Consider the following 27,877-nt stretch of genomic DNA (forward strand, 5'->3'; position numbering starts at 1 on the left):
CCCTTAGAGACAGCCTAGGCCATTCCTAGGTGTCCAGAAAGGGAAGGCAAGTGGAAGCCCTTGTTACATCCCATGGCGACTGTCCCTGTTGTCTCTATGCGGCTGAAAGCTGCCATGGGCAGACTGTCTTCCCATCCCTGCTCTCATCCCTTCGCCATCCCTGCCCTGGCAGTAGCTTTGGAATGCAGCGTCTAATAGATGTTGGTTAAACTGACTCAGTCTTCTCCCTACAAAACACTGAGCTCCCCATGTCTTTGGCAAGCCCAGAAAAGTCTCCACCGATGTTCTAAGTGTATAGGACTGGAGCTAGGATGAGTCAACTGCAGAAGGTTCTAGAACATCTTTGTGGTGACCTAAAGATTCTTGTAATCGACAGGAAATAAAGATCTGCCAGCCAGTGGAGAAACGGGCTGCTGGTCATGGCCCTTGACCGATGAGAAGAGCCATTAAGTAGGGATCAATGTTCGACTGCAGAAAAAAATGGTCTCTCTGGAAAGGCTGGAAACACACACTGGTACCCAGACGACAAAGCCCTGGCTTCACTAGCTCTCCCCTCTGAGGACACTGTGTCTGGCTGGCACCCGGAGAACCAGGAGAGCAGATGTCTGCAGAGCTAATCACCTAGATTGTACATTGCTCTTACAGGCTGGCAGGGGAAGCCTTGATGAGGGGGAAGTGGTGCACATCTTTTTTTTTTTTTTTTTTTTTTTTTATTTATGTGCATTGGTATGAGGGTGTCAGATCTTAGAGTTACAGACAGTTGTGAGCTGCCATGTGGGTGCTAGGAATTGAACCCGGGTCCTTTGGAAGAGCAGGCAGTGCTCTTAACCACTGAGCCATCTCTCGAGCCCCCTTGGGGCAGATCTTTAATCTCAGCATTCGGGAGGTAGAGACAGGCGAATCTGTGCTCTTGAGCCAGCCTGGTCTGTATAGTACGTTTCAGGCCAACCAAGGCTGCATGGTGAGACCTGTCTCAAAAGGAGAAGTGGGGTAGAGGCTGTGACAAAGCAAGAAATGGTATGGTGTGCCCTGTCCTGCACAGGGTCTACAGTAGCGACTCTCAGGGGGCTGGTGGCCAGGAGGAGTTTCATTGACATACTGCCTGTTTTCACCTGTACAGCCACCTTATTTCTAATAGAATTTGAACCCTTAGAAGCTTAAATCATCAACTATGAACAGCAATGGCTGCCTATGGTCAAACTAAAGCATACTTGTCCCAAATCAGGTCTCTCCTTCCTCCCTTCCTTCCTCCCTTCCTTCCTCCCTTCCTTCCTTCCTCCCTCCCTCCCTTCCTCCCTTCCTCCCTTTCTTCCTTCCTCCCTCTCTTCCTTCCTTCCTCCCTTCCTTCCTTCCTTCCTGGAAGAAACTCAAGGACAATTTTGCACTCAACCCATCTCATGTTCTACAATTGGGTTCTTTTTCCTCTAGATTAACTTATTTTTATTCTATGTAAAAATATGTGTTACCTGAGTGTATATATGTACACTCCGAGTGTCTGGTGCCTGAGGAGGCCATAAGAGGTCATTGGATCCCCTGGAAATGGAGTTAAAGACGGTTATAAGTCCCCATGTAGGTGCCAGGAACTGAACTAAGGTCTTCTGGAAGAGCAGCCAGTGCTCTTAACTGCTGGGCCATTTATCTCTCCAGCCTTCAATTACACTCTTTCTCCCACAAGGTAATAGGCTCAGATTTCTGCATTTGAGAATGTTATTTCCAGCATTGAGATGATCTGTCCTCAGCCAGGCTCATGCTCATTTGGTCCCTGTGGCTGCTCCTGGCCACAAAAGTCATCTCAGGTGACTGGAGCCCATGCATCAGACAGACAGACAGACAGACAGACACACACACACACACACACACACACACACACACAAACACGAAGGGAGGGGGAGTCCTTCTGGGAATTTCCTCTGTGAAAGGCAGACTATGATTCAGTTACTACACCTTTGTCCAAAGGCTGAAGAGGGGGAACTCCTACATACTGACCGCTTTACCTGTAAACATCCTCCCCTCCACCTGCACCCCTCCATCTGCCTCTGCCTCTCCTTGGCCTGCACCCCTCCATCTGCCTCTGCCTCCCCTCCGCCTGTACCCCTCCATCTGTCTCTGCCTCCCCTCTGCCTGCACCCCTCCATCTGCCTCTCCTCAGCCTGCACCCCTCCATCTGCCTCTGCCTCCCATCCACCTGCACCCCTCCATCTACCTCTGCCTCCCCTCCACTGCACCCCTCCATCTGCCTCTCCTCAGCCTGCACCCCTCCATCTGCCTCTGCCTCCCATCCACGTGCACCCCTCCATCTACCTCTGCCTCCCCTTCACCTGCACCCCTCCATCTGCCTCTCCTCGGCCTGCACCCCTCCATCTGCCTCTCCTCGGCCTGCACCCCTCCATCTGCCTCTGCCTCCCATCCACCTGCACCCCTCCATCTGCCTCTCCTCGGCCTGCACGCCTCCATCTGTCTCTGCCTCTCCTCGGCCTGCACCCCTCCATCTGCCTCTCCTCGGCCTGCACCCCTCCATCTGCCTCTCCTCGGCCTGCACCCCTCCATCTGCCTCTCCTCGGCCTGCACCCCTCCATCTGCCTCTCCTCGGCCTGCACCCCTCCATCTGCCTCTCCTCGGCCTGCACCCCTCCATCTGCCTCCCCTCCACCTGCACCCCTCCATCTGCCTCTCCTCGGCCTGCACCCCTCCATTTGCCTCTCCTCAGCCTGCACCCCTCCATCTGCCTCTTCTCGGCCTGCACCCCTCCATCTGTCTCTGCCTCCCCTCCACCTTCACCCCTCCATCTGCCTCCCCTCCGCCTGCACCCCTCCATCTGTCTCTGCCTCCCCTCCGCCTGCACCCCTCCATCTGCCTCTCCTCGGCCTGCACCCCTCCATCTGCCTCTTCTCGGCCTGCACCCCTCCATCTGTCTCTGCCTCCCCTCCACCTTCACCCCTCCATCTGCCTCCCCTCCGCCTGCACCCCTCCATCTGTCTCTGCCTCCCCTCCACCTTCACCCCTCCATCTGCCTCCCCTCCGCCTGCACCCCTCCATCTGTCTCTGCCTCTCCTCAGCCTGTACCCCTCCATCTGCCTCTCCTCAGCCTGTACCCCTCCATCTGCTTCTGCCTCCCCTCCGCCTGCACCCCTCCATCTGCCTCTGCCTCCCATCCACGTGCACCCCTCCATCTGCCTCCCCTCCCCTCCCCCTCCACTCCTCTCGGCCGCCTGCACCCCTCCATCTGCCTCTCGGCCTGCACCCCTCCATCTGCCTCTCCTCGGCCTGCACCCCTCCATCTGCCTCTCCTCGGCCTGCACCCCTCCATCTGCCTCTCCTCGGCCTGCACCCCTCCATCTGCCTCTCCTCGGCCTGTACCCCTCCATCTGCCTCCCCTCCGCCTGCACACCTCCATCTGCCTCCCCTCCACCTGCACCCCTCCGTCTGCCTCAGACTTTTCATCCCCATTCTGTTTCCTTGTGATGGGCTAAGCATGTGACCCACAATTTCATCACTGAGTGACCCTACACTGCGAACCTCCTTTTGTGCCAATGTCCCGTCTTGGGGATCCAAAGATGATCCACAGCCTTTAAAACATGCATATTTACTTGCTCAGCAGGGAGCACCTGCCATAATTCTGTGGCCCCCCTCCAAAAAATATAATAATAATAATATAGGAAGACATAAGCCAAGTCTAGAATGTGGCCTAGTGAGTAAGAACTTGGCCTAACCAGGTGTGGTAGCGCACGCCTTTAATCCTAGCACTCGGGAGGCAGAGGCAGGCGGATCTCCGTGAGTTCGAGGCCAGCCTGGTCTACAAAGAGAGTCCAGGACAGTCAAGGCTACACAGAGAAACCCTGTCTCGAAAAACCAAAAAACAAAACAAAACAAAAACAAAAACAAAAAGAACTTGGCCTGCATGTACAGGTCCTGGGTGTGATCCCCGTCACTGACAAGAATAAAAGTGAAGAAGCCATGCATGTAGCTAGCATGTTAAAGCTAGCGAGGAGCAGGCCATTCATTGACCCAGAGAAGTCAGTGGCTTGTCCATTTGTCAGCCCACGTCAGTCTAGAACCTGGACCTGCCAAGCCACCATCCAAGCTTGTTTCTCCTGCACGGTGCTGCGTCACCCCTTTCCATGGTCCTGTGTGGCCCCATGTTCCTTGTATTCCCCAACAATAGATAAGTTCTTGCCTCTGGGGACCTCCTCATGCAGGCATCACAGTCCCCTCTCAATCTGGGCATCCAGCAGGGAGATGGGCACCAGAAGGTCAGTGCTGAGATGCGGTCGTGTGTGTGGCTAAGGACTCCAGGCACCAGACCCCTGATCAGGAGGTGTGGACCAAGAACACTAAGCTCTGCCCTCATGGAACAAGATACATGATTCAGACTCCACCTTCATGCCTCACTTGAATAGGATTCCCAACCTCTCCAAGTGTCGACTTTCTCATCTCCCAAATGCCTAAAGCAAAGGGCCCTGCATCACACAGAGGCCATGAAGCCTCTGACAGCAGGTGACTTCAGTGCTCAGTGCAGATGGAGCAGACCTCATCTTCAGAACTACCTGCCTCATGGACGACTCAGGGACGCCTCGGGGACACCTCCAGGACCATTTCTGTGTCAATGACACCAGGTCCCTGGGGACCGAGCTGAGCAAATCAAGCAGCACAGGCCACACACAGGCCAAGCAGAAACATGGCCTGAAAACACATCTTCAGAATCCAGTGGGACCTACACTGCCAACTAAAGGAAGAGGAAGCTAAGAGCAGACCTTTTTTTTTTTTTTTTTTTTAAGATTTATTTATTATGTATGCAATGTTTTGCCTGCATGTACAACTGTAGGCCAGAAGAAGGCACCAGATCTCATAAAGGTGGTTGTAAGCCACCATGTGGTTGCTGGGAATTAAACTCAGGACCTTTGGAAGAGCAGGCAGTGCACTCAACAGCTGAAGCCATCTCTCCAGCCTAAGACCAGATCCTTTTAGTACCGAGGCAAGAAGTGACTGCATATGACCTCTTGTGGTGTCTTCCCACCTTTCTATTCTGAGAACAAACATCCCCTCACCCAGAGAAATAGCCATCTCTTCATCCAAACTAATCAGACCAATGCTACATAGCCAACAAGGGCTAGGCTAATTAGATTCTCTTCCTGGAAAGCATTATTGATAGGGCTGGGCACAGGCCAAAGGCTGGAATCCCAGCCCTTGGGAGGAGGAGGCAAGAGTACCAGGAAAGAGAGCAAGGCCAGCTCTGGCTGCACAGGGAGCTTGCGGCCAGACTGGACTGCATGAGGCCCTGTCTCAAAATGTACCATTTTTTATTTACTAAATATACAGTGTTGTTTCCTGCATGTACATCTCCAGGCCAGAAGAGGGCACCAGATCTCACTATAGATGGTTGTGAGCAACCATGTGGCGCCTGGGAATTGAACTCAGGACCTTTGGAATAGCAGGCAGTGCTCTTAACCTCTGAGCCATCTCTCCAGCCCTATTATTAGTTTTTTTGAGACAGGGTTTCTCTGTGTAGCCTTGGCTGTCCTGGACTCACTTTGTAGACCAGGCTGGCCTCGAACTCAGAGAGACCCACCTGCTTCTGCCTCCTGAGCGCCACCACAACAGATTGGCGCTCCCCCCCCCCCCAATTTATTTATTTATTCACTTTACATCCTGATCGCAGCCTCCCTCCTCTCCTCCAAGCCCTCCCCTCCCCCACTCCTCCCCACCATTCTCCCCTCTCCTCCTCAGAGAAGGGGGAGGTACCGCCTGGGAACCAACCCACCCTAGCACATTGAGTTGCTGCAGGACTAGGCACATCCTCTCCCTTTGAGGCCAGACAAGGCAGCCCAGTTAGGGGAACAAGATCCAAAGGCAGACCTCAGAGTCAGAAAGTCCCCCGCCTCTGCTACAGTTGCTGGGGGACCCACATGAAGGCCAGCAGCTGCTCCATTTTAAACATCTGCCATGAAAGTTCCAATCATAATTGTGTTCGCTGATGATGGGAGAAGACGACCACCATGCAGGACACATGCACTAATATCCCACTGTGAGTGCCTTTTTCAATGTTTCGTTATTAGGGCCTGAAGAGTTGACTCTGTGCTTTAAGAGCACAGGTTGCTCTTACAGAGGACTCAGGTTCATTTCCCAGCACCCACATGGTGGCTCACAACTGTCTGGAATTCCAGTTCAAGAGAATCTAATGTTGGGGCTGGAGAGATGGCTCAGGGTTAAAAGCACTGACTGCCCTTCCAGAGGTCATGAGTTCAATTCCCAGCAACCACATGGTGGCTCACAACCATCTATAATGTGATCTGGTGCCCTCCCTTCTGGCCTGCAGATGCACACGCAGGCAGAGCACTGTATACATAATAAATAAATAAATATTTATTTATTTAAAAAGAGAGAGAATCTAATGTCTTCTTCTGGTTTCTGTAAATACCAGCATGTGCACAATATACATACATATAGAGAGATAAAACACTCATACATATAAAGTAAAATAAATCTATTTTAAATTTTCCATTAAATTGTCTTTGTAATTTTTTTTTTTTTTTTTTTTGAGACAGGGTTTCCCTGTGTAGCCTTGGCTGTCCTGGACTCACTTTGTAGACCAGGCTGGCCTCAAACTCATAGCGATCTGCCTGCCTCTGCCTCCCAAGTGCTGGGATTAAAGGCGTGCGCCACCATGCCCGGCTCTCATAATTTTGTTTTTTAAAAAAACTCACTTGACCATATAGGTAAAGGTTTCTTTCTGAACCATGTTTCTATTCCCCTGGTCTATAGAACTAGATTTATGTCAATATCGTGCCACCTATAGCTTTGTGGTAAATTTTAATATTTGAAGTGCAGTCTCCTGGGTTTGTTCCTCTCTCTTAAGAAGATACTTGTGGGGGGGCTGAAGAGATGGCTCAGTGGTTAAGAGTTCGGCCTGCTCTTCCAGAGGTCCTGAGTTCAAATCCCAGCAACCACATGGTGGCTCACAATCATCTGTAATGTGATCTGATGCCCTCTTCTGCAGATAAAACACTCGCTTACAATAAATAAATAAATATTTAAAAAAAGAAAGACATACCCGGGTTCAATTCCCAGCACCCACATGGCAACTCACAACTGTCTGTAACTCCAAGATCTGACACCCTCACACCAATGTACATAGATTAAAGTTAAATAAAATATATTAAAAAAAAAAAAAAGAAAGACATGCTTATATAACAAAACTTAAAAAAAAAAAGATACTTGGTAAAAGAAGATACTTGGACTTCCATGGGTCTCCAGTACCTAGTTCAACCACACTCCACCTCCAACCTTCTCCTGGGTTCTCTAAGCCATGCTGGAAGGGATCCGTGCCCATCTTTAGCCCACCAGATTGCACATCAAAGCTTTCGCTTTGTTGTTCTTTTCTTTTCCTTTTTTGACGCAGGGTCTCAGGCATCCCAGACAATAGCTGAGGATGACCCAGAGCTCAGGAACCTCCCTCAGCTCCGGATTTTCCAGCCTCTGCCTCCTAAGTGATGGGATTACAGCTGTGTGCCACCACGTCCAGTTTAAAGGGTTTGCTTCCTGAGGCCAACAGATCCTAGAGCTAGAAGGTCATTCTCAAAGCCCTGTAGGACACCACCATCTCAAGGCCGTGTTCCCCATGCCAGCACTCAAGCTGTCCCCCAGATAGTCAGACACCCTATTAAAACCCCACTCTCAGCATTGGCCCATCCGCCCAGCCCTTCACACCACACTATACCTCCCTCCTCTACAGGTCACAAATAGTTTTGCTTAAAACAAACAGGGCTTATAAACCACTGTTGTGGTTGCACTAGATGACTTAAGGCAGCCCCCCCCAAAAAAAAACACTTCACTCTGCATCCCTCAGCAACCCTGCTACCACCTTGCACCTCACTCAATATGCAGATACACCCCTAGGAAGCTTTGGAAAGGCCAGACATGTTGCCAGAAGAAAAAGGCATAGGCCTGTAATCCTGACTGCTGGAGAGGCTGAGGCAGAAAGATTACAGACGCAAGGTGTTGCTCTCTCTCTCCTCCAGACACACAACCATGACTGTCATAGCATCTCTGATTATCCACAGGAGACAGAAACCCAGCAGCTAACAGTGGCTAGGGAGGGAGGACCTTTCTTAGGTTGGCATAGTGACCAGTAAGTTCTCCACACTCTTGTAGGTAACTCCTCAGCCATGTTCCTGTGAGTCAGCCCAGCTCAACTCTTTGGTCCATCAAGTCACACTTTCAGGAAGTCTTCCTTGGTCTGTCATTGGTGCCCTACCTGAGGGGAACAGACCTCTCTTCACGACTCCCCAGGGAAAGTTAATGCAATACAAGGCTAGTCTGGGCAACTCAATGAGATACTGTGCCACGTTTTAAAAAGTAGAAAGAACAGAGTTGGAGAGATGGCACAGTGCTTATGAGTGCTGGCTGCTCTTCTTAAGGACCTGGGTTCCTTTCCCAGCACCCACATGGGCAGCTCACAATCACTTGTAACTCTGGTACCAGAGGATCCTATACCTTCTTCTGGACTCTGCACACACACACACACACACACACACACACACACACACACACACACACACACACACACTTAAAAATATTTTTGAAGTAAAAACAGGGCCATCGTGGTTGCTCACAGCAAAGGCGCTTGCTGCCAAGCCAGATGACCTGAGTTTAATCTCGGGGAGCCACATGGTGAAAGGAGAGAGCTGAATCCAGCAAGTTGTCCTCTGACCATCACAGGAGTGCCTTTTCCTCACATACAAAACAAAAGAAATTAAAAGCTGGATAGAGCTCAGTGGGAGAGCACTTGCCTGGCAGGCACAAACTCCTGGGTTCAATTCCTAGCTGCACAAACAAGGTAAAACAAAACAAAAGGAAATGAGACTGAAGGCCAGAGTTCAGAGTAGACAACCTGCACACACCATGCCAGACGGCAGCCCCATCATCCTGCCTCAGCCTGAGAGCAGCCTCAGAAAACAAGAATGAATGCATTATAGCCTTTCTGGCCTCAACTCTGGAGAGACTGAAATCTGTCCCCAAGCCCTGCTCACCACCCCTCCCCTCCACCCCCAACCCATCTTTCTGGAGCTGACAAATTGAAGAGAAGGAAGACCTTCTATTCTGACCCCCTTGCCTGCCAGTCCTCAAGTCTGGCTGGTTTTTCCCTGGCACCTATACCCAGGGGAGTCAACAATGGCAACCAGATGGTTCACTTTAGCCAAATTGCAACCATTGTACAAATTTTCATGCACAAAATAATTCACATGTAGCAGAAAAATATCTTCAGTAGTAATCAATGCTTTTTTTTTCCTTCTAGAATTTTCCTCCTTTTCCATTCATTCAGCTGGTGCAGACCCCAGAGAGGAGTGCACACGGAAGTTTCTAAAAAGTAGCTTAGTCTCAAGAGAGAAGGAGAAGGATAGTGACCAAGTAGCTTCCAGAACAGAGAAAGGGGCGAGGGGAGGGAGGACAGCAGTTTCAGACAGAGGGGCCTCTGCTTACCCGCGTGGCCATGTCAGGCCTACAGTCCCCCGGGTCTGAGGCTCGGGGTGTGGAAGCCTCAGAGAGCCCCCAGGATGACCAGGCTGTAACAAATGACCCAATGGCCAGCTGATCCCACACACATACCAGTGATGTTTTATGAGATCCTAGGGGGCTGGAGAGATGGCTCAGTGGTTTAGAGCACTTGCTGCTCTTCCAGAAGGCCCAGGTTTGAGTCCCAGCACCCACATTATGGCTTATAACTGTCTGCAACTCCAGTGTCAGGGAATCCTACACCTCTGCAGGCTCCAAGCACACATGGGGTACATAGACAACCATGCAGGCAAAACACCCATACACACAGAATGAAATAACAATAATTTTTAAAAACAGGTCCTAAGACATCGTGTCAGTTTTTTAAATAGACCAAAAATATCAGAAAGATGCCCTCTTGGAATTGGGGCTTCGTGTAAAAATTTAAATAATAGAAAGTGCATCTTTCTTTATCAATAAGTGTGTGGCCTGAAAGTCACACCCACTAGTCACATTCCCACCATGTTGTCCCTGCTGCTAGCTCTCATGCCTCTGCCTTTGCCTGGGCATCCAGGACGCAAGAAGCCCATACAGCCAAACCTGGAGTCTGACCGTAGACAACATCCAACTGTTACACATAACATGGACAGACCAAGTCTCAGGGTGCGGGGACCCCTAATATGCTGTCATCTCTGACCTCTAAAGAACCAGAAGAGGCTACTTACTTGACCTTCAAACCCGCCAGCATGGTCTTGTCAATCCTGCCAAGAGAAAAGCAGAGGCGTCAGTCAGTGCGCGGATGCAGGCTCCCTTCTGCTTTGCCCTACAGGGAAAGCTGCTACAAGACACATTTTCCTCCAGAACAGGAAAAGAAGTTTTGAGTTCACTGAGGCTTGGACCACATGGCTTTCCTGGGTGGCTTTAACTGTCAACCTCACACAACCGGAAACTACCTGGAAAGAGAATCTCAGCTGAGGAATTACCTACATCAGCTTGGCCTGTGAGCACATCTGTGGGAAATTGTCTTGATTGATCACCGGTGCGGGAGGCACCAGCCCACTGTGGGCAGCACCGTTACCTAGGCAGGTAGTCCTGAACTGTATAAGAAAGTCAGTTGAGGACTGGAAGGGCAGCTTAGTGGTTAAACGCACATAACGGTCTTCCAGAGGACCCATGTTGAATTTCCAGAGCCCACATTTGAGGGGCTCACAACCACCTGTACCTCCATTTCCAGGAGCATCAAAGTCTTCTAGCCTCTTTGGGCACCTGCATTCCTCTGCGCACATCCCCACATGGGCACATACATACAGTTAAAAACAGTAAAACAAAAACTAACTATGGCAGTCGGGCAGTGGTGGCACACGCCTTCAATCCCAGCACTCGGGAGGCAGAGGCAAGTGGATTGTGTGAGTTCTAGGCCAGCCTGGTCTACACAGTGAGTCCAGGACAGCCAGGGCTACACAGAGAAACCCTGTCTCGAAAAACTAAAAAAAAAAAAAAAAAAAAATACCTAACTATGGCTAAGCCTGCCTGCCAGCCAAAGAGCAGTACCCTCCATGGTTCCTGCTTTGTGTCTTTTGCCTGCCAAGTGAGTTCCTGTGTGCAATAGCAGGCAGGCCTGTCCTCAAGCTCCTGCCTTGACTTCTCTCAGTGACCCTTTCTCCCCTAAAGATGCTTTCGTCAGGGTTTTGTCACAGCAGCAAAAATTAAACAGGAACACAAAGGTACCAGGACACTCTGCATTTTAGAGATGGAAACCAGGCTTCAACGGGTGACATCTCTGGCCAGGTCTGACTCTAGACCAGTGTTCTCAACCTTCCTAACCCTGCGACCCTTTAACACAGTTCCTAGTGCTATGGTGACCGCCCCCCGCCCCCAGCCATAAAATTATTTTATTGCTGCTTCTTAACTGTAATTTTCCTACTGAATGAATCATAATATAAATATTTTTGGATATAGAGGTTTGCAAAAAAAGGGGGGGGGATTGCGACCCACAGGTTGAGAACTGTTGCTCTAGAACCTTCAGCATTCCGTGTATGTACCACAGGAGACACGAGCATCCCAGCCACAGGCATTCTCCTGTTTTGGGAGATGCTAGTCCATCAGGCAGGCCGCGCCCCTGGGACAGATGCCAGCAGCAGACTCTGAGGAGAGCTGCAGGTTGGCTTGAGCTGGGAGCAGGGAAGAACACTCTCTGCACACAGCAGCGCTCCCCGCCCCTGCCTGCACCACCTTCCCTGGCAAAGGAGGCAATGTGTGAGGTTCTATTTTTACCCCCACACATGCCAGCCCTTATGGCTGCAAAGGGAGGTCCCTTCCCCCACCCAGAGAAACAGCAGGCTGTGTTCTCCCTGTGCCAATCTGTTCTTGTCTAGAGGTCATCTCCCCCAAGTCACCATTGTGACTGGTGCCACCCCATCACTTAATAGTCACTACCACCTGTGTCACCACCATCACTAGCAATGTCATCACTCCCCACTAACACTGTCACATCACAACTGGTGTCACGCCAGTGTCACCACCATTACTAGCAGTCATCAACATCTAAGTCACCACCATAGCATTAGCCACCACAATCGCTACCAGTGTCATCACCATCACTAGCAGTGCCATTACTCCCCATGTCACCTCACACCAATGTCATCCCTGCCACCAACAGTGGCATCACTGCCCACTGTCACCACCAGTAGTGTCATCACCACCCATGTCACCACCATGAGCAGTCTCGCCACTATCACTGTGTCTTCACCTGTGTCACCGTCAATATCAGTGACAGCCCAGAGCCACCACCAACCTTCAATGCCACCACCATCACTACCAGTGCCACCCAAGCATCACCATCACTATCCGTGTCTCCACTGCCATCCGTGTTATTATCATCAACATCACTAAACTCACCACCACCTCTAAAATGCTTGTCACCCTGAAAGTTCATTCAGGCCCCAGCCAACCAACTCAGTCCCCCCCCCCATAGACAGACTCTCGGGGAAGAGAGGTCAGAAAGGTGAGGGGTCCACATGGCGAGGACACAGACACTCAGACATCTCCTGTTGGCATTAAGCTCTGCGCTGTGCTTAAGCCGCATTCCAATAGGGAGCAGGATCCCATCTCTTGGAGAATCCTCCAGCATCTCTCATCTCAGTCCCTAACAGCATAACCAGCTACACCCAGGGCATGTGGACTAAGTCCCTCTCAGTGTCTTCCTCAGGGACTACCTGAAAGCAGGCCCTCCTCCCCTCCCACCCAACTTAACTGAGCCCCACATCTACCCAGGAGTCAGAACCCTTTGTTCTGCTATCATGATCATAGCCAGAGCTACCCAATGGTAACCCATGAAAACAAGTCCAGCTACCCTACACCTTCTCAAGTAATCTCTCTTAATTCTTCTAACAGCCCTGCGCTATGGCAGGAGGAATCCACTGACACATGGGGACAGTGGAACCCAGAGAGGGAGAGCTGTGCTCTCAGAGCTCCCCAATACTTGAGGCAGCTTTAAGTTCTGCCGCCCTGTACGCCCTCCAGACCTCTGCCTGGCTAGACAGGACTCCTCCTCACCACAGCAGACCTCACTTGTCTCTGAGCTCACGCCTCTCCTACCCAGAAGCCTGTCCACCAGGGATCCCATGCTAGAGTGTGACCCTGAGAGGTTGTAGGTTGGGCAGGGCTGTGTGGCTGGGGATGGTCCTCTCAGGAAGCCAGGTCCCCAGCCCCTCTCTATCCCCCATCACCCCCACAGCATCCTACTCACTTTACCATGATTGCCCTGATGCCACTGGCTCTCTGCCTTGACGACAAGTCGGGTTTTTGAAACCATTTGAGATCACCTTCACTGTCTGGGAGGACCTGTGCTCCATGGTTCTGCTGCTGAGCCCCAGCCAGCTGTTCAGCTGTGCCCAGATGATTATTACACTGCCCTCTTTCTTAACTTTGAACCCTACAAAAAGTCCTTGGAGTCCCTACAGACTCAGTGGGTTTCAACCCATCCGTGCATCAGGAACACTACAGTTATTCTCCCACTGGCATCTGTTGGATGTGCCAAGGGGACATCCTTACACCCATGAGAAGTAAGATAGAGTCAGGACTATATTCCTGGAACCCAGGTTAGTGGACAATGTGGCCAGCACATAGAGTTCCTTGGACATACCAGGCCGTTCTCCCTATTGCTTTCTTTGCCTCTGAGGCAGCCCTGGGTGACACACTCATGTCCTCTGCCTCACCTGGCCAGGTTTAAACCATGGTGGTGCACGCCTTTAATCCCAGCACTTGGGAGGCAGAGGCAGGCCGATCATTGTGAGTTCGAGGCCAGCCTGGCCTACAAAGCGAGTCCAGGGCAGCCAACTACACAGAGAAACCCTGCCTCGAAAAAATAAAAATAAAAAGACACTCCTCCTGCTTGGCTGCTCGAAGAGCACCATCATCATAATGACACAAAAACTCTCCAGGCAGGAAACTCATGACCAACTATCTACTTCAGACACTGTCCTTCACTGTAGGAAGGCAACAGTACCAAAGACGGAAAACTAGCCAAAATGTAGGAGATGGCACCAGATGTCTATGGATTTGGATTCAGAACCCATCTGGGTGGTGGTGAGACAACCGGCTTCGGCAGGATTTGCGATTCCCTGGATTATGCAAAGAAAAGTGAGCCCAGACTGAGACTTGCTAGACGTGCCTGCCTGAGGTAATAAAAGAAAAAAGAAAGAAAGAAAACGCTCAAGAAAACGAGGAAGGGAATATGAGTGCAGAATGAAGGAATGAAGGTCGGGAGACTGCAAAGGCCAGAGCTGGTGTTGGCACAAAAACGAGAGCTGGAGAGTGGACAACAGCTAGAGGAGCAGAGAGTCTGTGGCGACTGGCTCTGCCATGATCGGTCGAGTCTCCGTGGAGAGGACTAATGCACTGAAACCTTAAAAATGAATGAACAAATTAATAATAAATGGTGGACAGCGCTTAAGGAATGACACCTAGAGGTATCTTTTGACATATGTACTTAATACATGCTCACTCACACACATGTGCCTGCATACATGCACACACACATGTGCCTGCACACATACACACACACACACACACACACACACACACACACACACACACCACTACCACCACACCACTGGATAAATTAAACCACAGATTAAGACCTAAGTCTTGCAAAGCGAGCTTTCTGATGGCAGACCCTCTGAGTATGTGAGTGTGTGAGGTGAGTCTGGGAGGACAAGACCCCATTACCTAAGCCTTAGCCTGCAGGGATCCCAGGCCAACTTATTCCTCCCAGAGCAGGCAGCAGACTGTGTGAGCCAAACCCAGACCCACCGTCAGGACAGTAGTCCTTGCCCCAGCATTGGGGATTGCTGGGAGCTGACCCCACACTGTCATCCTAGCATCCTCTTGTTTTCAGTGTCCCATCTGCCAAACAAAGGGTGCCCACAATCCCTTCCAGAAAAAGAACGATGGCAAGGTGTTCTCACAGAGGGAAAAAGAAAGAAAAGGTCAAGCCAAGACGTAGTCACTGACTGGAAAAACAGAGCCCGTCTTCCTGCCCCCAACCCCTTCTGTGTCTCTCCCCAGCCTTCCTGCCACCCCCACCAATGCCAGCCATCCAGGGCTCCAGCACCCTCTGTGTGACAATGCCCTGGGCCCAGAAGCTGAGCGGAAGCTGATAAGGAAAGCCACTGGGCTGCTGTCCCAGCTGAGCGGCATGCAGCTGGTGAGGTGAGGCAAGCCTGTGACTTCAGGCCCTACCTTCAGCATCTGGGGAGACAGACAGAAGCTTAGAGGCAAAAAGTGGCTCAGAGGAACAAGCCAGAGGCCAGATTCAGGACTGAATGGAGCGAAAGTGGGTCAGAGAGAACAGCTAGCCTGAAGACAGACCTGCCCCTCCTCTCACAACTCACCCCTACAGAGGCGGCAACCCAGAGGTCCCCTGCCACCGAGTCACAACAGCCCAGTAGGAGCAAACGTGGATACAGAACACAAGAGAAGCAAGGTGGGTGGGTATTTGCTCTGAAACAGAGAGCACACATGGTCACCCTCCAAGGCACATCTATGCAGCCAGGCACACTCCACACATGGTCACATAGATTACAGCCACATCACACTTACACACACGTCCACACAAATAACCACAGATGTGCCTACACATATAGGCGCACACACCAGCACAGGCACACACGGTCACCTGCAGTCGCGCGCTCACGCCCACACTGGCGGCCGCCCTGAACTTCTGGATCTCTTGCAGACCTTGCTTCTGACAATGAGGCAGAGCTTGGTCTCCGATGGCCCCTTAGGATCCTCCACTCCAAGTCTACCTGGCATCTGAAAGTGCTCCCGACACACCCAACGAGACCCCCTCCTCCAAGTCCACTCTCTGTAGTAGCCCCTTCTGTCACCCACCATCCAAAGCCCCCAAAGGAGACGCTGCGCTTTCTGCCAAACATGGTAGCAGCAGTGTAGCCCCAGGTCCCAGAGCAGTCCCTGGGGGTTGTTAGAAAAAGAGTTGAGAAGTGGCAGGGTGACAGCCACAGTGCAGGGTGGGGCACCAGGCAAAGCACCTCCCTCCTTGCCTGTCCCCCAAGTTGAGCTTCCTGTGGGTGAGGCTGCAGGGTTAGAGGTGTGTCCTGCACTCCAGGAGGCACCACAGTAGGCAGGGAGGTCACGAAGGGCAGCTTCCCCACACCCAAAGGAACCCACAGCTCCGGAAGGGCCTCAGCCAGCAGATTGCACCACAGCCCCCTTTTGGCAGCTGGCCCCACACAGCCCCAGGTTCCGGGAAACCAAAAGAGGCCCAAGGATTCCCATAGCCTTGAGACCCAGCTGGAAGCCTCAGAGGACTAGGACCCTTCACAACTCTCAGATGCCCGAAACAGAGAACTTGCTGGTCCCCAGTGCTCAGCAGGCACTCCAAAAGGTGCCACACAGAGATCACTGCACGCAGCAGTACACACAGACGTGAGTGTACATTCACACATGTGGACACAGAGAAAGCACACATGGGCACATGGCACACATATGTGTGCATACATATGCCGATGACACACAGGTCTACTCAGGCATGGGGACGTTCACATTCAAGTCACTAGACACATGCTATTGCACACTCACACGTGCAATGCACAAGTAGATTAACACAGACTTTTACAGAGATAAGTGCATTCCTCTTGTTTACCCATCATGTGGCTGGAATATGTCACCAATGTACACACACACACACACATACACACAGGGGCAGGAGAGAGAGAGAGAGAGAGAGAGAGAGAGAGAGAGAGAGAGAGAGAGAGAGACTCTGAACTGCACTTGTTGGCCTCCTTGAGGGTCTAAACCAAGCTGGGAGCACTTCCCTGATTCCTGTGGACAGAGCTGGGAGGAGGACAAGCAAGTTCATCGTTCCAGCTGGGAAATGGGATAGTTCCCACAGTCACACAGAACAGCGCAGACACAATGATGCTCTCTGATCATAGCCATTGATCACAGACACTACAGAGGTGGCAGGTTGAGTGGCCCTGTGTGGCAAACAATGAGGATGGACAAGAAGCTTCTCTACTTGTCTCCGGTGACCTCTGACCCCTTCTCCACAGTGGTCCAGGCAATGCTTGCTGCAGCTCTAAAGACCCCGGTGGCTTCCAGCAGAAGCCAGCACATCCTTGGTTTAGACTGTCCCTCATGCTCACTTGTACCCCGGGAAGGAAGGCTTAGCCTGGGTGAGTTCAGACCTTGCTGGCTTCCCACTGATGCTTACTCCAGCGAGCTGCCCCTGCACTTCATCCATGTACCCACCGGACACCCAGGGGAGTCACAACAGATCCCAAGGACACCCTGGATGCCCCACCTGCCCTGTTTTCCCTTAATCTCCCTCAGAGAGAAAAATGTGTGTACTCGGTTAGCCCAGTGGTCCAGGGATGATTCCTGTTTGGGCCTGAGCATCCCAGCATCTACTTCACTGGCCCCAGCAGCAGGCGCAGAAGACTCCAACCCAATCCATGTGCGTCTCCATCTCTCTCTCTCTGTACCATGTCCTAACCCACAGGGCAGAAGGCTGGGGCCATGAAGAGTGCAGGAGACTGGAGCTGTGGGAAGATGGCAGAGGAAATGGAGAGACAGAGATCAAGTTTGTTTTTTTTTAATTTGTGTGTGTGTGTGTGTGTGTGTGTGTGTGTGTGTGTTCACACGAGTGAGCATGCACATGTGCCTGTGTGCATGTGGAGACCAGAAGGTGGCCCTAGGTATCATCCTCTCATATACTGCTGTCTGTCTCCTTTGAAACAGGGTCTGAACAGTGGTCTGGAGCTCACCATTTCTGCCAAGCTTGCTGTCCCTGTCTCCCTAGGGCAGGGCTTACAAGTGCTCATCATAGCCAGGCGGTTGGTGGCGCACGCCTTTAATCCCAGCACTTGGGAGGCAGAGGCAGGTGGATCGCTGTGAGTTCGAGGCCAGCCCGGTGTACAAAGTGAGTCCAGGACAGCCAAGGCTACACAGAGACCCTGTCTCAGAAAACAAAACAAAAACGAAAAAAAAAAAAGTGCTCATCATAATGCCTGGCTTTTCACGTGTGCTCATTGCCTGTGCTAGAGAGTGAACTCAGGTCCTCACTGTGCCGACTGCCTCATCTCCCTGGCCCAAGAACCAAGTTTTAATAGCATCATCTGAGCTCCTGTCCAGCTATGTCCAGAAGCCGATGACCCAGTAGGAACCGGATCTCTCTCCTCTCCTCACTCTTCTTCTGTCTCACCACCAAGAAAGTCCTAAGAAAAAGCTTGGTGAGAAAGACAACGGCCAGCCCATCTGTCAGCTCTGCCACCTTCCTTAACCACATCCGGGACTTCCTCAGGGCCACCAAGCAACCTCGCTGGGTACAAAAGCTCCAGGGTGAGCCAGACAGCTCCCAAGGGTGGCTTGGATGGGTACCGCCCGGGTCTACTAAGAACAGAATGCCTTCTGCAAACTTCTCACTTTCCATCAGCTAGCAGGGGCCGAAGGTGAGGCTGTCTCTGGAACACACATCGATGTGTTTTCATGTATGTGTTAAAGAAAGAGGTGGTGTGACAGTTGCACTAGACTTGGGCACACCCCACCACCCACATGGACCGTGTGTGAACACTGCCCATCACACCTATGCCAGGGGAAGAGACAGTTGACAGATGCTTTTACACGAGGCCTCTCTAGTCCGTGGAGACATAAAGGTTTGAGGCCACCTGCACCAAGTGTTCCCGAACCAAATAGGACACAAACCCAGGTCCAAAGAGCTACAAAGCATTAAGGCAGCGACAGGGTGGATGTCAGGCTGGAGGCTAGGCTCATCTCTGCCTCTTGAATCCCCAACTCCTGGGAGTTACAAAGGGCACCGACAGGACTCAGCCATCCTCCTAAGCGGTGGCAGTGGAGCATCCTGAACTCCACAAGGACATCTGGATCCACAGGCACCGGAAAGGCCAGGAGAACCTAGAGTCCCTTCCGCCCCAGGGTAAGAACCTAGACAGACAGAGGGGCACTCTTGTGTGACTTCATCTCGGTACCTGAGCTCTGGAGGCAGGTAAGCGCCATTCCAGAGCCATCTGCACTGGCCCCTGCTCAGCCCTCAGGCTCCCAAGCTCTGAAAATGGGTGACCTCACCTAAGTTACCTAACCTCTCCAGTCTGTTGTCTTCGCTGTCATACAGGAAACATGCCACTAACCCCACAATGTTATGGATGAATGAAAATGCTTGGCATGAGCTATGGGAGCCATTATAATTACCACCTGTCATGACTCCGCCCCCCCCTGGCCTCAGTCCCTTTCAGCTTCCTGCCCCCACTTACTCTGCCCTTTTTGGTTCCTCTTCTGTGGGGTGGGCGGGAGGAGGCCACCCAGCTCTCTGGGAAGGATTGTGAGCCAAGCAGAAAAGGGAAGCACTATGTGAGCCTGCCCAGCCTGTCTGCCCCAACCCCACCCCCCATCTCCGCTGACTCAATGAGAATGAACCAGAGCCAAGGTAGCATCCATTTCTGGGAGATCACTACAAGCCAGCACTGACCTAACCACCTAGCTTGGTTCAGCTAAACATCAGCCACTGAGGAAGAGACTGGGGTGCAGAATTTGTGCAGCACCCATTGTACAGAATGGAAGGCAGAGGCCTTGAAAGGAAAGTATGGCTCCCAATGGAGCAGTACTGATGTGGAAGAGAAAGCAGGTGCCAAGGCCTCCCAGCACCTGCCAAGACAAGCTCCATCACTCCCTAGCAGGCTACACACACACACACACACACACACACACACACACACACACACACACACGGCCTACTTTGGGGCACACGTCACAAGGTCCAGCTTCCATGGTGGAGACTGTGGGTTTTCCTAGAGGACCATCCTGGGGGACAAGGCTTGCTGGGACCTCTGCTTTGGCACAGGGCTCCAGGTAACTCACCCACTCCATGGGCTTTTGGGTAGATGGACCTGGAGGGGTGTCAGGGACTAGAAGACTCAACCCAGATGCCTGGCGGCAGCAGCACCCCCAAGACAGGAGGAAAGGAAGGGAAATGTGGTTCCCTTTGTGTGGGCAGCTTAGACATGGTAGGTACCAGTGAGGACTAAGCAATGAGACGAATTCCTTCTCAGGGCACAGGGATGGGCAGCCACAGAACCTTCTGGAAGCAGATGCCCTAGAGAAGCAGTACTGAATGGACCGGCCATTCGACAGCATCATAAGATGGCGGCAGGCTGAGAGGGCAGCTCGGTTCTCATCTCCCTCTTCCACTTTAAGCAAGTTATCTAGTCCTCTAGAGCATCAGTGTACCCTCATCAAACTGCCCTCCACTCTCTTCCCCGGCCAGGTGAGGACAAATGACAGAGGCAGGGAAAGGCACAATCTCCAGGGGATGCAGGTCACCTCCCCACGTGCATCTCTCAGGGCCAGGCCTGTAGGTCACCTCCCTGCATGCACCTCTCAGGGACAGGCCTGCAGGTCACCTCCCCACGTGCATCTCTCAGGGCCAGGCCTGCAGGTCACCTCCCCGCATGCATCTCTGGGGCCAGGGCTGCAGGTCACCTCCTCACGTGCATCTCATGCATCTCTCGGGGCCAAGACTGCAGGTCACCTCCTCACATGCATCTCTCAGGGACAGGCCTGCAGGTCACCTCCCCACATGCATCTTGCAGGGCCAGGCCTTCAAGTCACCTCCCCAAATGCATCTTGCAGGGCCAGGCCTGCAGGTCACCTCCTCACATGCATCTCTCAGGGACAGGCCTGCAGGCCACCTCCCCGCATGCATCTTGCAGGGACAGGCCCACAGGTCACCTCCCCGTATGCATCTTGCAGGGACAGGCCCGCAGGCCACCTCCCCGCATGCATCTTGCAGGGACAGGCCCACAGGTCACCTCCCCGCATGCATCTTGCAGGGCCAGGCCCACAGGTCACCTCCCCGCATGCATCTCTCAGGGCCAGGCCCGCAGGCCACCTCCCCGCATGCATCTTGCAGGGACAGGCCCACAGGTCACCTCCCCGCATGCATCTTGCAGAGCCAGGCCCGCAGGTCCCATTGCACAAGTTCAGAAAAGCGAGCTGATGACAGAAGCAGCTACAAGAGGCCACTTATGAGAACCGGGCTTCAAGAACGAGGCACATACACACAGCGATTGATTGCACAATCCCCTCCTATCTGTTCAGGCCAGCTGGCCTGCCAAGGGGAGTCGCCGGAGTCGGCTGTGGGCTGTGAAAGTGACCGATTCTATCACAAACATTTTAAGATAACAATAATGCAACACTTTCTTCAATCAGATAATGATGACTTTTAAAACAAGCAAACAACAACAACAAAAAAGCCATCGCTTTAGAAGCTGGGGTGTAGGTTGTTGGCAGAGCACGTTCACGGCACGCACCGGGCGCTGGGGTCTAGTTGCATGGACCATGACTTCGAGCTACGTAATGAGGCTGTAAAGCCTGTGATGCCGGAACTTGGAAGGCTAAGTGAATACAAGGCCAGCCAAGCGGTAGAGTGAGACTGTGCCTCAAAAAAATACTAACTGGGGAGGCAAGGGCCAGAGGATCTTTGTGAGTTCAAGACCAGCCTGATCTACAGAGTGAGTTCCAGGACAGCCAGGGCTACACAGAGAAACTCTGTCTTGAAAAACTAAAAGAGATTTTACACACACACACACACACACACACACACAGAGAGAGAGAGAGAGAGAGAGAGAGAGAGGCTGGAGAGACGGTTCAGCAGTTAGGAACACTGACTGCTCTTCCAGAAGTCTTGAGTTCAATTCCCAGCAACCACATGGTGGCTCATAACCATCTGTAATGAGATCTGGTGCCCTCTTCTGGCTTGCTGACACACACGCAGACACAATACTGTATACATAATAAATAAATCTTTTTTAAAAATAAAATTAACATATACAGGGGGAGGTAATTCCCCTCAGGAACAGTCATAGGGGAGGGGAATAAGGGGAAAAGGGGAGGGAGGGAAGAATGGGAGGACACAAGGGATGGGATAACCATTGAGATGTAACAAGAATAAATTAATAATAAAAAATTTTTAAAAAATAAATAAAATATTTTTAAAAACAAAATAAAATAAAATTAAATTAAAATATAATAACAACAACAACAACAACAACAAATAAAGTGCATATCTATAATCCCAGCACGTAGGAGGTGGAGGCAAGAGAATCAGACCTTTACGGGCATCCTCGACTACATAGTGAGATTAGGCCAGCCTGGGCTACATGAGACCCTGTCTCAAAATAATTAAGTAAATAAAGTTAAAAAAAAAAAAAAAAAGCTTACTATAATAGGGTCCCACTAGTTTAAACAATGTGCAAAAATTTTTTTTCTTTGTTTTTTTTTTAGAGTTTTTCCTGGGGGGATTCTGGTGGTAGAGTGGGGTGGTGGTGCATGGGGGTTGTTGTTGTTGTTGCTGTTGTTATTGTTGTTGTTGTTGTTTGAGACAGGTTTCTCTATATAACAGGCCCAGCAGTCCTGAAGCTCTCTTTGTAGACCAGGCTGGCCTCAAACTCACAAAGATCCACCTGCCTCTGCCTCTGCCTCCAGCAGGGTGGTGGTGGCGCACACCTTTAATCCCAGCACTCGGGAGGCAGAGGCAGGTGGATCCCTGTGAGTTCGAGGCCAGCCTGGTCTACAAAGCAAGTCTAGGACAGCCAAGGCTACACAGAGAAACTCTGTCTCGGGGAAGAAAAAAAAAGAGTGCAAGAGTGGTCACTTTGAAGAATAGAATAGAATTGTCTGTCTAGACTCTTGAGGGTGCAGACTTACTACATTTCTTCTATGGTGCTGTCTTGTTAATGTTGCTTAAACCATTGGCACACTTTAGAAGAAAAATGTTAGAATAAATAGTGTGTGTGTGTGTGTGTGTGTGTGTGTGAGATTTGAATGTGTGCATACACATGTTTTATGTGTGTGGGTGCCTGGGAGGGGCAGTGCACTTTACTTTCTTAGGTTAAGTCTCTCACTGAACCCAGAGTTTGCCAATCCCGGCTAGTCTATCAGGCAGCTTGGCCTGAAGACCACCTGTCTCTGCCTCCCAAATGCTGGGATTACAGGCAGGCAGCCACCATGCTTCCCAGGTTCACGTGGGTTCTAAGGATGGGAAACCTGGAAACTTCCATGGTAGGTGCTTTATCCACTGAGCCACCTCTTTGGCTCTTGCTTTGGTTTTTGAGGCAGGGTCTCTCACTGTAGCCCAGGCCAGCCTGGAATTGACAGCAATCCACCTGCCTCAGTCTCCTGAGTGCTAGGATTACAGGGAAGATGAGGAGAAGGAGGTTGCTGTTACAAATAAGGAAAATTTTGGAGTTCAAACTGGTTCCACCCTTCCCAGAGAGGAAGTGTGTCTTCACAAAGAAAAGGGAGGACCAGGGTCTCTCATGTCTGATTCCAGGTGGTTTGCCATCTATGCTGACCTTCCAAGATAAGAAAACACAAAGGAGGGGCTGGAGAGATGGCTCAGAGATTAAGAGCACTGACTGCTATTCTGGAGCTCCTGAGTTCAATTCCCAGCAACCACATGGTGGCTCACCGCCATGTATAATGGTGCCCTCTACTGCCTGCAGGTGTACATGCAGACAGAACATTGTATCCATAATAATAAATAAATAAATCTTTAAAAAAAATACAAAGGAGACTAGAACACAGGTTTTCTAGAAGGAACTTGACATTACAAATAAAAACCCTTCAAAAATGTACACGCCAAGCTCATGTGATAATAAAGACCTACATTCCCAGCTGCTGGAGAGGCTGAGGCAGGAGGATTGCTTGATCTCAGGAGTTCGAGGACCAGCCAGGCAACATACTGAAATTTCAAGCCAAGAAAAAAAGTTACTGGGTGTGGTAACTTTCTCAGATCTCCATCACATAACATACAGGTCTTTAATCCTAGCACTTGGGAGGCTGAGGCAGGAGGATCGCTGTGTGTTCAAAGCCAGTCTAGTATACATAGTGAGTTCTAGGCCAGCCAGAGTTACATAGTGAGAATCAGTCTCAGAAAGAAAGAAAGAAAGAAAGAAAGAAAGAAAGAAGAAAAAGAAAAGAAAGAAGAAAAAGAAAGAAAGAAAGAAAGAAAGAAAGAAAGAAAGAAAGAAAGAAAGAAAGAAAGAGCACGCCACTGGAACATCTAAAACACCCGCCCATAGCCCGGTTTAGATCTGGATGCCGGTTTGCTGGGAATTCATCAATGTGCTGGCATAAACCATGTACACTGCTGCGGAAGTATATTATGCTTCCATAGAAAGGTTTTGGTTTTTTTTTTTTTTTAATATGCACGCCCTCTGACTAGCGGCTCCATTTCCTGTTCTGCTCCCTTCCTGGGGGTGGGGGGCATGCTCAGAGATGAACGTCCAGGGGGCATGCTCAGAGATGAACGTCCAGTTGTTCTCCCCAGGTCTTCATCACTTGGGAGTATACGACCCGGTGAGGTGGGGCTAAGAAGCACAGCCCCTCCTGGCAACAGGGAACAGGCCAGCCAACATAAAGGACCTCCAGGACACTGCACTTGCAACGATGGACAAAGTCAAGGTCAACTTCAGGGTGAGATAAAGTGCGCTCAATCCAACCATACACTTTTTTTTAATATTTATTTTATGTTATGTGTATGGGTATTTTGCCTGTATGCATATGTATATTATACACACACACACACACACACACACACACACACACACACACACACTAGACAGTTGTGAGCTGCCACATGAGTGCTGGGAATTGAGTCTGGGTCCTCCAGAGGAACACGGTGGCAATGCTTCTAACTGCTGAGCCCCTCCACTCATACTTTTGTGGGCCAAGTGTTCGAAGGGAGTGTTAAAGAACAAGAGCTCGTCCCCTCCCCCATCCCTGTGCTTTCCTAAGCTTCCTTACAATTAGGGGGCCTTATTTTTATAACCAGAAAAAAAAATAGTAAATACTCTTTAAAGGAAGTCTAAGGAGACAACCCCGTTGTTATGTAATGGGTCTTTGGATGTGTTGAGGTGGAGCACATATCCTCAGCGTGCAGAAGGCCTTGAGTCCAACGTCCAGCACTAGCCATCCACCTGTCAGTCACGTTTCAAATGTACGAAGTGTGATGACTGACTGGACTTGAGGAGCCTGGGTTCAGACCCCAGCCCTGTGTTTTGTCAGTAACGTGCCCTTAGGCAAGGTCTTTGACTGCAGTTCAGACACCCTGTCTGTAAAGTATAGATAATAGGACCTTCTTCTTAGGGGTATCAGGGGCCGGGGGGTCAAAATGAGACCACTCATGCTAAGCCTTCGAGGCCATGTCTGGCAGATGCCTGTAGACTTGTCAAATTCCTTCCTATCACCAGGAGTGCAGGTACATGCCTATGACACCAGCTGCTGTGGAAGCAGAGACAGGAGGATTGTGAGCCTGAGTTTAAAGCTAGGCTTGGAGTGCATAGTTAGTTCCAAGCCAAACTGGACTATGTAGCCATACCATTTCTCCGAAAACAAAAGGCAAGCTGATCTACCATTCAGAAGTGGGGCCACGGAATCGTCCATCTGCAGGTGATTCTGATCCAGTGAGAAACTCTAGGGTGACATACACTAGGACATCCCCATTTTTCATAGTGGGGCCCTATTGGCAATCAGTAGACTTGGACTCAAGGGGCCGCCCTGAAGCAGCTTCTCACTGAAGAGCAAATCTCTAGGCCTTTGTCCTCCACTGCTTACTCCATCCCACTGAACCACCCCCAAGTCTCTTTTGCACCGGGGGTGAGGCAGAAGGTGCGCACTTGCACCCTCTATGTGCAGTTATTGGTAGTGCAAAGAGATGTCTTGTTTTCCTTTCTGGGATGGCAGCCATATTTATTATTACCTCTGGTGAAAGGGATGGGGGAGGGGGGGAATGGGGAAAATCCTCAGTGTTGCAAAGGATAAGTGACAGCGTTACCAGGTGTGAGGACAAGTGGTCCCAGCCTGGGTTCCAATGCTAAACGTAGCTGTGGAGAAAATACTTTACCTCCCCCCAACCTGGGCCTTTTCAGCTATAAAGACTAAGAACAGCCGGGCGCAGTGGCACATACCTGTAATCCCAGTGCTGTGGGAGGCAGAGGCAGGTGGATTGCTATGGGTTCAAGGCCAGCCTGGTCTACAAAGAAAGTCCAGGAGAGCCAAGGCTACACAGAGAAACCCTGTCTCAGAAAGAAAAAAAAAAAGACTAAAATTCAATTGATTCTTTCTTTCCTTCTTTTCTTCATTCTTTCTCTCTTAACTTTTTTTTCTTTTCGAGACAGGGTTTCTCTGTGTATCCCTGGCTGTCCTGGACTCACTTTGCAGACCAGGCTGGCTTCAAACTCACAAAGATCTGCCTGCCTCTGGCACCCGAGGGCTGGGATTACTGGGATTACAGCCGAGCGCCACCACGCCCAGCAGCAACTTTTTCTTTTGAGATAGGTTCTTGCTAAATTCACCAGGCTGATAATGAACCTGCAATTCTCCACCCAACCAACTTGTCCCATGTTTGAAGCAGAATCTCATTCCACAGCCAAGGCTGTCCTGCCCTTGAGATCCTCCTGCCTCAGCGTCCTGAGTGGTAGAATCACGCCTGCCGGTATGAATCACTTATTGAGCGCTTCTGACGAACCAGGAAAGCCAAATTTTCTTTTCCCCATTCATCCTCTATCACAACTGTATTCACTTTTCTAATAATGAATTGGAGCCTTGAAGTTAAGAAATTAAGCCCCGTGATCACAGGGCTGCCGGGTAGCAACGGCCGGAACTCGAACCAGAGCCCTCTCTTTAAACCCATTTGCTAATCTTACTGACAAGGCTCTTATGTACCAGGCAACCTCCAAATAATGGTAGTGTTGAATGTGAAATTCCAACAGGCTGGACTTAAGCAGATCTCAAGATGCTCCCTGGGGTGCCTGTGAGTGCCTGGCAGAGACGCATCGCCATCCTGGACCAGGACAGGCAAGCTGGGCGCAAGGACCAAAGACCAAATGAGCTCCAGTAAAGGCAGGTGGCTGGAACAGAAGGAGAGCCAGGGGGCTTGCCAGACACTACAAGGAATGGGGCTGCAGCTCAAAAACAGCACATTCATGATTCATTAACACGATTTCCTCTCATCAAGATGGAGGTGCTGTTGGGGCTCAATCCAGACCCAGGCCCAGCCAGAGTGCACCTGGAGCCTCGCCCTCATGGTGTCGCCGCCAGCAACACATGGTGGGGGGAGGGGGAAAATGGGGCTGACTTGGAAAGATCAAACAGAGACAGGAAAGCCCTTTTCCAGGCCTGGAATGCAGCTCACTTGGTAGAGTCCTCGCCCAGCACACACAAAGGTCTAGGTTTGGATCCACACAAGCTGCATGTCTGTAGTCCTGGCTCTCGGGAGGTGAGGGCAAGGGGGTCAAAGCTCAAGATCATCCTCAGCTACGGGGTAAGCTTGAGACCAACGTAGGTTTACACAAGACCTTGTCTGAAAGAGGAGAAGGAGGAAGGGGGAAAAAATAGGGAGAAAGGGGAAAAGGGGAAGGGGGAAGGGGAGGAGAGGGAGGAGGAGATGGGCAGGAAGACAGGAAGGAAAAGAGAAAGAAGAGGGGAAGAGAGAAGGAAAAGGGATGGCTCAGTAAGCAAAGTGCTTGCGTGAAAGCATGAGAGTCTGAGTTCATTCCCCACAGCCATGTTTTGGAAAACAAAACAAAACACAAACAAAAACAAAAGACAGGTGTGGTGGTGTGCACTTGTAATCTCAGAGATGAGATAGAGACAGGCCCCTGGGGCAGGTCAGCCTCACTCGCATGACGAGTCCAGGCCCTTTCTCAAAGGAGAACACTAAGTTGGATGATACCCAAGGCACAAAACATGAAGTGAGGCTGAGCCCTGCCCTCCACACATGTGTGTGCACCTGCATGTACACTCGCAGGCCTTGAGCATCTGTATGCACATGAACATGCATGTGTACACAG

At 50.9% G+C, this 27,877-nt stretch overlaps 1 protein-coding gene across 2 annotated transcripts in view; it reads right to left on the reverse strand.

Moving 5' to 3' along the window:
* Rap1gap2 (RAP1 GTPase activating protein 2) overlaps nt 1-27,877 on the reverse strand; it is a 212,556-nt gene that overhangs the window by 178,014 nt on the left and 6,665 nt on the right. The window contains exon 1 of one of the 2 annotated variants that reach the window (XM_051157934.1): nt 10,214-10,249. The exons of the other annotated variant lie outside the window; for it this stretch is intronic. Coding sequence (XP_051013891.1) covers nt 10,214-10,236 — 23 coding nt within the window. The 5' untranslated portion in view covers nt 10,237-10,249. Of the gene's footprint in view, nt 1-10,213; nt 10,250-27,877 lie in introns of those variants that run through there. 2 annotated transcript variants of the gene reach the window in all.

This window comes from Acomys russatus, chromosome 16 (assembly GCF_903995435.1).
Source record: "Acomys russatus chromosome 16, mAcoRus1.1, whole genome shotgun sequence".
Classification (NCBI taxonomy): Eukaryota; Metazoa; Chordata; class Mammalia; order Rodentia; family Muridae; genus Acomys; species Acomys russatus.